Raw genomic sequence first — 14,413 nt, 5'->3', positions numbered from 1 at the left:
TTCACACAGCTGTAGCCACTCACTGCTTTCATCTGCAGGCAATAAGGTTGACAACTGGCCTGAATAAAAATATTCTGTTTTCTTTATTAGAGGCTTAAAGTGTGGAAATGGGCAGTGGAAGTTTTTCATGACATGGAGGTAAATTACATCCCATTAAGCCTCTGTTAAAGGGACAAAATGGTTTTTTCCCCTCTAGGCAAGCTGGTCATCCTAGCAGGCAATATAAACTGTTCCCTAAGAGCTGAAGCACCCAGTGTGTGGGGGCTTTTTCAAATTAAAAAATCATTTAAAAAATCTCTACTGACTTAATCATCTGTTCCCTAAAGGCATTCAGACTGGTTGTGTAATGTATTGAAATGATTACATGAATCACCTCATAGGACTCCCATGTTAAGCTTCGAGCCAGACCAGGGCTCCTCTGAGCGAACTTCCTATTGGTCGCTTCGTAACAGCGACCAATCAGAACGATACCATTCCCTAGGAGGGAAAGACTCCCATTGGTCTTTATTCTAGCAATCTCATTGGTTGTTATTTGTAAATAGGCGTGGCTACATTAGCCCGGTTATGTTTAAAAGGAGCATAAGCTCCCACTGTTTTCTGTTCTGGTTTCTTACTGAGTTAGTGCTTGCTCGTTACTTCCAATAAAGCTGAATCACTTGCTGAATCACTGTACGAGTCCTTTGTTAGCGCGATCTAACAATTGGCGACGAAGGTGGGATGTTAGAGCAGGTAGGCAGCCCTGCGGACATCCACACTTCGGACTTGGAAGAAAGCGGGCAGAGCACAGCAGCCGATCCGGCGGAGGCGCCACCAGCTCCGGTGCCCAAGTCTCCCCCGATGGCTGGAAGCCAGAAGTTCGAGTGCTTCGAACCCTCCTCAGAAGACTGGGACTCCTACCTGTCCAGGTTCGAGTTCCATCTGGAGACCCACGACATCACCGATGAGGCGAAGAAACGGGCATGCCTCCTGAGTTCCTGCGGGAAGGGGACCTTCGACATAGCCAGGTCGTTGGTGGCCCCAACTGATATAAAGACTGTCACCTACGCTGACATCACGGAGAAGCTTAAGGCTCACTATTCTCCACAACCGTCGGAGATCGCCTGCCGGCACGCTTTTTACAAGCGGAACCAGGCCGGAGGCGAGACCATCGCAGATTTCGTGGCGGCCCTTCGCAAAGCCGCACGGCCATGTAATTTCCACAACGTGGAGGAAGCCCTCAGAGACCGTCTCGTCTGCGGTCTCAAAGATGAAAGGCTGCAACAGAGGCTGTTCGCCCGCACCACCCTGACCTGGGCAGTGGCCTACGAAGAGGCCGTGGCCGCGGAAGCAGCGGAGAAGTCCACGAAGGAGGTCCGCCAGCGGGTGGCAGAGCCCAGTATACACGCTCAACGAGACAGCGAGGGCGAAGACGCGGATGATGACGTCAACGCGGTTCGAGGCAAGCGGACCCCAGCGAAGACTACCAACGTCAAGCCTTGCTCCGGTTGTGGCGGGAAGCACCAGCGCGGCTCCTGTTGGGCTCGTGATGTCGACTGCAGAGCGTGTGGGCGGCGTGGTCATCTGGCCAGAGTCTGCAGATCAGCGAAGAAGGATCCCTCAACTAACAACCGGTCAGCGCAGAGGGGCACTCCAGTCAGCACCCAAGGCAAGACCCGTTCCTCAGCATCGGAAGCAAGCTGCCAGTTGACGGCGACCTTGTCGAGCGCATCGGCCGTAAATCGCACCAGCAGCCAGGGCAAGATCACCGTGACTCCACTCCTCGACGGCCGACCCTGTACAATGGAGGTGGACTCAGGATCGTCCGTGACGGTGATTTCTGCCGCGTCCTGGCGCCAGTTGTTCCCGAACCGAAGCCGGCGGCGGCTCCAGCCTGCGGGAACCAGAGTGTCCGACTTCCAGGGCAACCGAATTCCCTTGGCCGGACGGGACTCTGTTACTGTTGAGTATAAGGGGAAATGTGTTAAACTGTCATTCCTGATTGCAGAGGGAGACCGGGTTAACCTGCTAGGGTTAGATTGGTTTGAGCCATTGGGCATCGGTATTTCTGGGATTAACAGGATGTCTGAAAATAAATGGGGCATGCTGTACGACCTGTTCCCTGATGTATTTGCCGAAGGGTTGGGAAGGTACAAGGGCCCCCCGGTTGCGTTTGACTTAGATCCGTCAGTCAAACCTATTAGGTTGAAGTATCGGAAAGTACCTGTGTCTCTCAAACATAAGGTGGAAAAAGAGATTGACAAACTAGTTGAGCAAGGGGTTTTAGAGCCAGTACCATACAGCAAATGGGAGACCCCGATCGTAACCCCTGTCAAATCAGATGGGTCCATACGACTATGCGCCGATTACAAATGTACGATTAACAAGGCGCTGCAGCAACATTCGTACCCGGTCCCGGTAATAAGCCACATTTTGGCTTCCCTGGGGGGTGGCAAGATTTTCGCCAAATTTGACCTGGCCCAGGCATACCAGCAGTTGCCTGTCACCCCGGAGGCTGCCGAGGCCCAAACAATTGTAACCCACCAAGGGGCTTTTAAAGTGAACAGGCTGCAATTCGGGGTCAACGTAGCACCTGGGATTTTTCAGGGCCTCATGGAACGTCTACTAAGGGGGGTACCTGGCACAGTGCCCTATTTTGACGACGTGCTGATTGCGGGCGGGTCTGAACAGGAACTACTGGACCGGGTTAAAGAGGTCCTCAGGCGTTTTCAAAATGCCGGCCTCAGAGTTAAGCGCTCAAAATGCACGCTCGGGGTGGAAAGTGTGGACTTCCTGGGGTTTCGCATTGACGCAGAGGGAGTCCACCCCACGGATGAGAAGGTATCTGCAATCCAAAACGCCCCCAGGCCGGTGAGTAAGAAGGAGCTCCAATCCTTTTTAGGACTCCTGAATTTTTATCATGCGTTTTTACCGCATAAGGCATCAGTGGCGGCCCCTTTGCACGCGCTTTTGCACAAGGAGGCAAAATGGAAGTGGGGGCAGGCCGAGGAAAAGGCTTTTGTGGGAGTCAAGGAGCTGCTGACATCTAATGCCGTACTCACGCATTATGATGAACACAAGCTCCTGGTGTTAGCTGCTGACGCTTCACCGTTTGGAGTAGGCGCAGTTTTAAGCCATCTGATGCCTGATGGGAGCGAAGCGCCTATCGCTTTTTATTCTAGATCACTATCTGCGGCAGAGCGGAACTATGCCCAGATAGACAAGGAGGGTCTGGCGTTGGTAGCGGCTGTCAAAAAGTTCCATGATTTTATTTTTGGCAGACGATTTTTGCTGGTCACTGACCACAAGCCGCTACTGGGGATTTTTGCGCCCGATAAGCAATTGCCAAACATCATGTCCCCACGCATGCTTAGATGGGCGATATTTTTGCAGGCTTATGATTTTGACTTAGAGCACCGGCCTGGGAAAGCGATTGGGCATGCGGATGCCCTCAGCCGGTGCCCGGTGCCGGACATTGGCGCAGACCCTGCCCCCGCCTGTGAGGTCTTGGCAATTGAGGAGCTTCCTCGACCCCCGGTATCATCCAGGGACATTGCAGCACACACGGCCAAGGATAGCGTGCTGTCCCGAGTATTAAACTGGGTTTGGAGGGGGTGGCCGGTTGGAAGCGTTGAACCGGAGTTCGGCCCTTACAAAAGCCGTCAAAATGAACTATCCATTTCTAAGGGCTGTGTATTATGGGGGAACAGGGTGGTGGTTCCTGACAAACTCAGGACGAGAGTGTTAGAGTCGCTGCACGAGGGTCACCCCGGTATGGTACACACCAAAGCGTTGGCCAGAGGGTATGTCTGGTGGCCGGGGCTGGACAAAGAGATCGAAGAATGGGTACGAGGGTGTCCCAAATGCCAGCAAGTCAGACCCGATCCCCCACAAGCTACACCCCAAGGCTGGGAGTCATCTGGTAAACCCTGGGCCAGATTGCATATAGATTTTGCTGGCCCTCTCCAAGGGCAAATGTTCCTAATTGTGGTGGACGCTATGTCCAAATGGCTGGAGGTCGTGCATATGAAATCGACCACATCACTTGCTGTGATCCATGCGCTCCGCCGACTTTTTGCCACCCACGGGTTGCCTGACGTCATCGTCAGTGACAACGGGCCTCAATTTGTGTCTGAGGAATTTAGGCTCTTCCTCACGAGTAATGGCATACGCCAAATGACTTCGGCCCCTTTCCATCCGGCATCTAATGGCCAAGCCGAACGGATGGTCAGGACGGCCAAAGAGGCCCTGGGTAAAATGGACGAAGGGGACTGGAGCCAGAGGCTGGGCTCCTTTCTTTTGCTGCAGCACACCACCCCCTGTAGTGCTACAGGCCGTAGTCCGGCCGAATTGTTAATGGGGCGGAGACTCACGACCCGTTTGAACCGTATGCACCCAGACCTATCAGAAGATCAGTCCGAGCGTACCACTGCGCAACCGAAGGTGCGCATGTTTGAAAAAGGGGACAAGGTTTTCGCACGAAATTATGCAAACGGGCACTTGTGGCTTCCTGGGGTTATATCCGACTCTGTGGGTACTCGAATGTATGTGGTGCAGTTAGCTGACGGTCGAATATGGCGGCGCCACATAGATCAGTTAAGGAGACGTTGGGCTAGGGACAGCGCTGACTCTCCGACGGCTGAATCCCCTGATGTCGAGTGGACACCCCCAGAGCAGGCGGTGAGTACCGAAAGGCCCGGTACTGTCCCCGAGTCAGGGCAGAACCCTGTGTGCGGGGCTGAAATCCCAGTCGAGTCTGTGCCTGATCCAGGCTGTAGTGGACCCCACTCTGACCCACAACCTTGTCTGCCCGTGGAGCCTGCACCGCTCCGCAGGTCCCAGCGTTCGCGGCAAATGCCGACTTATCTGAAGGACTATGAGTGTAAATACTGTTGGAATAACTGATGTACAAAGGTTGATTGCATGTTTGTAAATAATAAAACAATTGGGATGATGGCTTAACTTAGGGGGGAGGAATTGTAATGTATTGAAATGATTACATGAATCACCTCATAGGACTCCCATGTTAAGCTTCGAGCCAGACCAGGGCTCCTCTGAGCGAACTTCCTATTGGTCGCTTCGTAACAGCGACCAATCAGAACGATACCATTCCCTAGGAGGGAAAGACTCCCATTGGTCTTTATTCTAGCAATCTCATTGGTTGTTATTTGTAAATAGGCGTGGCTACATTAGCCCGGTTATGTTTAAAAGGAGCATAAGCTCCCACTGTTTTCTGTTCTGGTTTCTTACTGAGTTAGTGCTTGCTCGTTACTTCCAATAAAGCTGAATCACTTGCTGAATCACTGTACGAGTCCTTTGTTAGCGCGATCTAACAGGTTGGCTGTGCAGCGCTTGCAAAAGCTGATCAGGCTTGGACATTAAATACAAACAACTAAATGAAGAATAAAGCGAGTTGCCCTGCAAGAAGAACTGAAATTAACTAATCAGAACTCATTTGTCTCATGATTGCAAGACCAGAAATCCTATGCTTCCTTACTTTTGTGCTCTTGCAATGTCCAGTTTTTATGGGAGGAGACTGTCTCTTTCTCCAGTGAAAGGTCCAGGGGAGAGCATTAAGCTTTTAGACCCTTTCCAGACCTGAAACACTTGGTGCACTGCAAAAATCTGTCATACCCTCAGGTCATCCTTGAGCTCTTTAATTATTGAGCATTTGCAGATACACCCCTCTGCCTGCCCAGCTTCCTTCCAGCGTAGCGCGTTCCTGTCATCCTCTGCATCATTAATAAAGCAATGCCCTATGCTTGCCAGCCAGGCTGCCAGTGGTTCTACCTGTTCTGTGGAATAAGCAAAAGTGCTTCCCCTCCCTTCATGTGCTATGCCTCACCTTACAGGGTTCCTCTTGCGTCTGATGGGGCTCCATTACCACCTTGACCCCTTTCGATTGCTTTATTTTAGTGGAAATAATATCATCACTGACATTCTGGTTAACTTCCCTCCTGTGGTTCCCCTGTGGATCCACTTTGTTCCAGATTTCGTTGATCTAAATCAAAAGGCATCTCTCAGTTGTAAAACTGTCTGCATCAGCAAAGCAAACAGCGGGAGAGAACCTGGCCTTTTTCATGCCTGCTGCGACAACATACTCCGTGTTTAAAAAAAAAAAATCCAACCAACTATAACTTGAAACTAAGCACTGGACTAAATAAATAAGATTTGCCCCTTTTACTCTTCCCCTTTTTTAAAAAAAAAAAAGAATAGATGGCCAGGTTGTTGGGGGGTTTTGTATTTTTGCATACGTGTGCGTGTGCCTGTGCCTGTGCCTGGAAGTCATGGTGACCTCTGGTGACTCCTACTGGGACATGGAGGATGTTCAGAGAAGCGGTAGAAAACAACCATCCTGATGTGGTCGCCCGCTAGGCAGATAACAATTCAAAACCAAACATATAACTAATTTATTTACTTCATTCATTTATACACCGCCTTTCCGCCCAATGGGGACACAAGCGGCTTACAACATACTCTTTCTTTTCCCTCCATGTTATCCTTACAACAACCCTGTGAGATAGGTTAGGATGAGAGTGTGTGACTGGCCCAAGGTCACCCAGTGAGCTTCCATGGCATGAGTGGGGATTTGAACCTGGGTCTCCCAGATACTAGTCAGGCACTCTTAACCCCTACACCACTCTCGCTGTCTCAATAAAAACATTGGTTGAAACTGGTTGACATTAAAATATGGTGGAAATTCCTTTGGAAATTAGACAAGACCAGGAGAGAGATGACCATTCAGGAGAGAGAGATGACCATTCAGATATTTTTAAATGAATATAAGCAAAATCCTTAGTTTGTACAGACAACCAGGTGTTTTGACAATTCAGGCTGTGCATCGGTATGTAATATGAGATCAGAGGTTGCTACTGAATGAATGCTAGCCACATGTTGAGCAAAAGGCAATCCTGGGCAAGGTCCTTCATCTGGTGAAGCAGAGCTTCCTACGTCTCCGCTTCATTCTCACACCGCAGCTGCGAAAGGAACTTTCAGAGATGAAGACATGTCACATTTTATTCCCTGTATGAATGATATTATCTTGTGGGTGGGCATTTCTCTTTCATCTCTCTACAGGAAAGAGGTTGCTGTTGACAGGTGGCTCTTGGAGGGGGAAAAAGGTATTGTTTTGTACTCCCAAGGGTGGCTGTCACAGCGCCAAACACCTTTCATCACAGACATCTGACCTCTGCACTGTATTCTGTATGCCTGCATAGTGAGATCAAAAGATCCCCTCAGAATAGCATGAAACACAGATTGACTTTTTCACACTAGATTCTATCCAGTAACAGGGATCTGAACTGTGGCCAGTTCCGAGCTAACATCCTGTCACTCATCTCCTCTCCGTCCCTATAGTTTTATAATTCAGGATGGCACAGCGACTTTTCTAGAAGAAAAAGTAGACTCCCTCCGAAATTATTTCTTTCCATTATGACTTGGGGTCTACCAGGACAAGTTCACCAGCTTGTCCTTCATGGAAACAACCAGGGCTTCCTGATGCTGTAAAGTGACAGGGGGTCAAGCTTTTGTTCTGCTCTACTTGCAGGTGTTTCTGAAGAGCGATCGTGTTGCCAGAATGGTGCAGAGTGGGGGATTCTCAGCAAATGACTCCCGGGAAGTCTTCAAGAAGCACATCGAAAAAAGAGTCCGTAGCCTCCCTGAGATTGATGGCCTCAGCAAGGAGACTGTCCTGAGTTCCTGGATGGCAAAATTTGATGCGATATATCGCGGTGAAGAGGATCCCCGCAAAGCACAGGCCAGAATGACAGCAAGTGCCGCTTCGGAGCTCATTCTCAGCAAAGAGCAGCTGTACGAGATGTTCCAGAACATCTTGGGAATCAAGAAATTTGAGCATCAGCTTCTATACAACGCATGTCAGGTAAGACCCCCTGTGGTTGAAGGAACCAACTCTTTGCATTATTCATAATATTGCTAGTGCCACCAAGCAGAGATGGCATTTTCAGCTGCCCAGTTGTGCGGAAATATGCTCTGTACAAGATTACTCTGGTGAATCAGATAATGTCTGGTTTTATGGTATTCTGTGGTTAATGTCTTGAATTGTTTTGCCTCCAATTCAGAAATATAGATGGTACATTATGGTTGCCATGGGAATTATTTTATTTTGGAATACATTTAACTGATTTAGTTTTTATTTATTGGCACTCCTAATTGGAGTTTTTAAATTATGACCTTTTATGTCTTTTTTATAATGGGCGCTTTATTCATATTGTTTTTATTGTGCTTTCTATAATCATGTGATTCATTTTGTAAGCTGCCTTGAGTGCCACAAGAGAGAAAAGCAGCCAATAAATGTTTTAAATAAATAGAAAGCCCTCTCCACTCTTTACCTCCTTTAATATATATCCAAACATTCATGTAATAAGTTGGCTCATCCCAGTAGAAATGGCAAAAGCTACTGAGGAGGAGCAGGAAACTCATTAAGTGATGGCTTAGATTAACATCATGAGTGCTGTGGTTGGGAGTATGAAACCATAATGTACATACTGGTCTTTTGATCAGACAATCAGGTATTGCTGTATAAAAGGTACAGGCCAGGGCTATTTTTGTGCAGGAACGCACAGGAACAGAGTTCCGGCTGACTCCCAAGTTGGCCACGCCCAGCAGGAACTCATTAGCATAATAGGCCACACCCAACGGAAGAAACTCATTAGGATTGGCTACATTAGTGGTGTGTGGCCTAACATGCAAAGGAGTCCCTGCTACAAAAAAGCCCTGGGGTTTGACAACAAACAAGGTAAACAGAATAACAAGCAAAAGGTGGGTGTGGCTGGATAACCACACTTCTGGTAACATGAGGGTGCGGCCTAATGTGCTAATGAGCTGTGCTGTCGGGGTGTGGCCTATTATGCTAATGAGTTCCTGCTGGGCTTTTTCTGCAAAAAGAGCCCTGAGGTTCACCATTTACACATGCTGAGACCACGGTAACAGTGCTCAGGTTTATTTACCACAAGAGCCATGGGAGTTAACTCTGGTTCTTGGGGGAAGTAATACGACTGTCTATGGGTCATTTAAGGCTGCACTCATTTAAGCAAAGCCTCCTGATAGTGCCACCCTGCAAACAAGTGAAATCAGCAACTGCTTGCTCACATGCACTCTTTTGTGGTGGCTCCCACACAATGGAATGGCCTGCTTGAGGCTATTAGGAAGTCTCCCACACTCCTGTCATTTCACAGAATGTGAATTTTTATAAAGGGAGAAGAACTATAGTATAATGGATCAGCTCAGGAGTTGATTTCTATAAGGAATAAACTTTTCCTACATTGATCATTTTGTTACCTTAGACAACTGTTCTTCAATTCCAAGCCACATTGAATTCTTTTGATTGATTAAGAATCTTGCGGTCAGACTGAGTTTTTTTGTTTGCTTGTGTTTTCTTCCCAGTCCCACTGCATCATTTTGTTTTATTAAGAACCTTTGTTGTTAGACTGAATTGTTTTATCACATATTGTACTCTGCTTGCTGATTAACCGAATAGTCTTTTTCCATGCCTGTAATCTGTCCTACCTCACAGCCACAGGAATCTTTGCTGTTCGATGTAATCCACTTGCTGATTGACTGAAAAGTTCTTATATTTGTAATTAGGACTGCCAAGCCGCGGCGGGGGATCCGTGCGTCTTCACAGGATCCCTGCCGCGGGGGACAGCAATATGCGTTGCACCGCCGTCGCCAGAATGTGACGCTACACGTCGCTCTGGCAACGGGACTCCAAACAGCCCCGTTGCCAGAGCGACGCGTAGCATCACATCCTGGCAACGGCGGTGCAACGCGTATCGCTGTCCCCCGCAGCAGGGATCCTGTGAAGACGCACGGCTCCCCCGCCACGGCTTGGCAGCCCTATTTGTAATCCACCTTGAGTCCCATTGAGAAAGACATAATAATAATAATAGTAGTAGTAGTAGTAGTAGTAGTAGTAGTAGTAGTAATAATAATAGAAGGAGGAGGAGGAGGAGGTGGTGGTGGTGGAATGGTCATGCAGTAAAATTAATCCTGTTGTTTTGGGTCTCCTAATTCTGCAGTGTTGGTATCTGTATGGAAGAAGTGGGCAACCAGTCAGGAATCTCAGGGATTCCCTATAGCAATGAGAATGGTTTTAGGAGAGTGGGAAAGATTATAAGTGTGTGAGAGTTTGCAGTACAATACTGAGGAAGCCTTTCCATGCTGATTATTCATTGGTGCTTCCTACATGCTTCACTTGGCATGCGTTCTGGTGGGAGGATACTGAGGATTTGACATGCAATCTCATCAGCCCTGCTTCAGAGCTTTAACTTTGACTGCAGCTGATTTATACTTTATACATTCACTTTTATCTGGCTGGCTAAACCAGCTAAGAATAAAAATGGATTCCCCAGTACTATGCGTCCAAGGCTGGTGCTGTTTTAGGAAGGTCTCTAGAAGTATGACTTTTGCTAATATGGTGTGGCATAGTGGTTTAGAGTGTCAGACTAGTATCTAGGAGACTCAGGTTCAAATCCTCACTTGTACCATGGAAGCTCGCTGGGTGACATTGGACCAGTCACACTCTCTCAGCCTAACCTACCTCACAAGGTTGCTGTGAGGATAAAATGGAGGAGAGGAGATTGCTGTTAGCCACTTTGGGTTCCCATTGGAGACAAAGGTGAGGTTGAATAAATAATTGAATTAATTAAATAAATGAATTAATAAAATGAAATAAAACTACTTTTATATAGCAAGAGTAGCAATATACAGGAACATAATGGCAACATTTGCTGATCAGAGGATTTTCATAGCTTACATTACACTATAGGCAAGGCACGAGGGCAGATAGTGGGTAATGAATGACTACTGGTGATGAGGTCAGGGAAAATCAGACAGCAGTGGAGGAAACATAGAGCTGGAAGGGACATCAAGGATCATCTTGTCCAACCCACTGCACAATGCAGGAAATTCACAACTATCTCCCACTCCTCCAGTGACCCCTGCTCTATGCCTTGAAGAAGGCAATAAAAACCCTCCAGGATCCAGCAGTGAGGTTCAGAAAAGTTCTTAGTGGTTATGAGGAGGAAGTTGGAAGAGGACAGAAAAAAAATGGCTTTATGGTTAACATTTACAATATTTATACTATCAAAACAGAGAGCTCTCAAAGCAGCTCACAATCATAAACATTAGAACAATACAGCAATAAAAACCAGTATAATAAATAATAAAACAGCAGCATCTTAAAAAATCATAATATTACGTCTTGGTAGGCTGGATAAATAACAGAGAGCTCAGACTAGGAAAAGCACACTTGTACCTATACATACCAACCAAAAGCCTGGAAAAAACAAATATGCATTTTTTAACCTTGCACCTAAAAGTCAATAAGCTTGGTACTAGGGAAACAATTGTGTGTGGGGGGGGGGGGAATTCCAAAGTTGAGGTCCCACAACATAGAAACCTCACCTTTGGTGACAACACACCTCTACAGAAAATGAAGGGGTAGGTGGTTCCTATGGGAGCAGGTTGTCATTAAAGTACCCAGACCGTTTATGATTTTAAAGGCAACAGTTTGAATTGTTCCTGGAAACAGTTTGGCAGCTAATGTTACTCCTTCAGAACCAACAAGGTATATTCTCTATAACTGATGCCAGCCAGCAATCTGATCACAGCATTTGAATGTCTTCAAAGTTAGTCCCATCTAGAGTGGGCTGCATAAAGGCCATAAACGGCAACTTTCCTACCTCCTCCTTCCTCTGTAGTCTTCCTTGATTCTTGAAACTGTGTTCTTGTGGGTCCTTGGGCCTTCAGGAATATTATAGGCATCCAAGTGGGGAAATCAGCAAAAATCTCCCCCCCCCACACACACACAGACACACTTCCATGAACAGAAGTAACTAGTATGGATGGAAATTATAACAGCAAAAAGAAAGGGAGGTTAGGATCCAACCTAACAGGTGTATTGCTGTCAAAGCAAAAGTAAACAGATATACTGAAATTGTATAAATGTGTGGGTGGGCTATATAAGTGAACTAAGGTTGCGGTCACACATGCCCGTTGGAGGGGAGGGGGAGCGAAGCTATTTCCTCCAGATGAATTTGACTCGCAGTTGCGATATCACACATCCCTCAGCCGTTCACTGTGTGATCAGATGCCATTGTGGGTGAGTCGGGGAGTTTTTTGCCGTGTGTTTCCCATGCTCATAAATGAGGAATCACACCTCCGCACTGAGGGTTCCCCATGGAGTATGTGATTATGCGCAGGCTGCGAAGTGGATGGGAACAGCACCGAGTCGGGATGGAATGAACAGACGATCCCGACAGCTTGAGAGTGTGCTTGAGCGATCAGACAGGGGAAAGTCTGTCCATAGCCTGTTGGAACAAGTTAGAGTCGGACTTCCCCCGGTGTCTTTTAACTCCGCTTCTGCAGTGGAGCAGCATGGGTTGCCAACGACTGTGGGGCGTTTCCCAGATGTTGCTGTCTGATCGTGCCCTTTAGATCCATCAGGCATTCGCAGGTATGTCAGATCTAAAGGCATGCATGATCGCAGCCCAATTCGTTCTTTATTGTAACGCTTGTGCTCCACAGTGCCTCAAGGGACAGGGACACCTGTCACGCTGTGTTCCCTTTTTGCCCACCCTCATCATTAGCTGGTATGAGCCCTTTGTCTGCCCTCTTTTATTTTTTATTTTTCAAAAAAAAATTATTTTGGATTAACATGTTCAGCATTTAACAATCAACCAACAAATCCATTTCTTTTTAACTCCTACCCCCCCCCTTTTGATGGCTTCCCGCAATGCTTCCCCCTACCACAAACATTTTCTAATATCAAGGTTCTGCCCTCTTTTATTCACAGCATAAAGGGTCCTGTCCAATGTTCCCTCTAAGCTGCGGAATCTTGTAAGCAAAAATTCTATCTTGTGAGCTACTGGCATTAAAGTTGTGAGCAAGCAGTTTGGCTACTGCATAAATTAGTTTGCTCTGGAGCCATCCTTCCTGAGCGGAGACAAAAATCTGTGAGCCAGAGGCTAAAAAACTGTGAGCTAGCGCACACTAACTCAGCTTAGAGGGAACACTGGTCCTTTCCCTTGAGCCTGCAGCCCCTTCCCTAAGCTTGGAGCCTCCCTGGTGGCCCCACCTCACCTAAAGAGCAGCTCTGCCTGGTGCTGCTCTCCATCACCTGCTCCTCTTTGCTTCCCATCCCAGGGCCTTTTCCTTCCCGGAGAGCCGTCTCTGCTCCTCCCTTGAGCAAACCACCTAATAGTAACTTGTCCCTTGGCAGCCCCCTTTGCTTGCAGTCCTTCCTCCCTTCTCCCAGCTCAGCCTGCCTTTTTATCACATTCCAGCCCAGGGATGCTTTGAAACTCAGCCAGTCTGCTGCAGTGTAGCGGCCATGTGTGGTCCTCTTCCTTCATATTTATGTCACTTGGACCGGACTTCTGTAGATGTTTAAAAATAGAATCAGTCTGAATAAAATCTGCTGAACAGTTCAGTCAGCCATCAAGTGCAGAGCCTCCTATTCCTCCTTCTAAGACATTCAGGCCATATCAAGCTTAAGATACGATGATCTGTCACTTTTTGTTCTTGCCTTAGTTTGCTCTTCCTTTTTATATGTGAATGTTTATAAGCTCTTTTTTTTCCCCCCCCTGCTCAAAATTCACAGCAATGCATTTTTAGAGCAAATGCAGTGGTTTCCTTCTCAAATTTACATATTCATTTCCAGGAGACCAAGATTATTTTTGTTTCGTGAATAGATCAGTTCTCTCTCCTTTCGGTCTCTTTCATCTCTCTCCTTTTCAAAGTCAAAAATTAGAGAAGTATCCCACAGTTCAAAAAGAACACAGTAGCCACTGCTGTTCTGAGTAATAGTTCTGTTGCCCAGCCAAGGAGAGAATCAAGGATGGAATTAGGCAAATGAACAGGCAGAAGGCTAACATCAAAGAGGTTTCTAAATCTGGGCATACGCCATCAGAACTGCAACTTCATATCCTGCCATATTCATATGGCAGGTGAAGTCAAATGTTTACTAGGAACAGGAAACATGTAAAATACTGGTGTAAAGAGCAGATTCAGAGTACGCTCAGTAGATACAGGGCAGAAGTCTGTGGATCAGAGCAGTTGTCAGAGTCTCTGTGTCCTTGAACTCAGCATTGGCTTCCAAATCCTCTCTCACTGAATACAACCTGGCCACATTTACTGTGTTGCTTGCTGCAGGTCCTCAAACATGTCATGGATTTTGCTGTATTAAAAAAAATCCCAAAATGTAAGATTTCAAGGTTCTGAAATAATATAGGGACTGCACTATATTATACTAACTAGTGATGTTCTGAAATAGGGTTCAAACTTTGGAAATAAAGAGTTCTCTAGCTGTCATTATTAGTGTAAAACAAGTGGAGACCCGCAAGAAACTTGCGGAATGGTTATCCTGTTCCTCACACCTTTGCTTCCTCCTGTCTCCCTCTACCTCTCTCACACTCTT

The 14,413-nt window shown here is 47.1% G+C and overlaps 1 protein-coding gene across 4 annotated transcripts in view; it reads left to right on the top strand.

Moving 5' to 3' along the window:
• The window catches only part of CADPS (Ca++-dependent secretion activator), a 517,458-nt gene that overhangs the window by 113,288 nt on the left and 389,757 nt on the right, over window positions 1-14,413 (top strand). For all 4 annotated transcript variants that reach the window (XM_015406842.1, XM_015406839.1, XM_015406838.1 and 1 more), the window contains exon 3: window positions 7,523-7,855. In XM_015406842.1, the coding sequence (XP_015262328.1) occupies window positions 7,523-7,855 (333 nt within the window). The remainder of the gene's footprint in view (window positions 1-7,522; window positions 7,856-14,413) is intronic.

The sequence above is a fragment of the Gekko japonicus genome, unplaced genomic scaffold (genome assembly GCF_001447785.1).
Source record: "Gekko japonicus isolate JY-2015 unplaced genomic scaffold, Gekko_japonicus_V1.1 scaffold899, whole genome shotgun sequence".
In the NCBI taxonomy this organism is placed as follows: domain Eukaryota; kingdom Metazoa; phylum Chordata; class Lepidosauria; order Squamata; family Gekkonidae; genus Gekko; species Gekko japonicus.
This window is presented reverse-complemented; position numbering and strand designations above follow the sequence as displayed.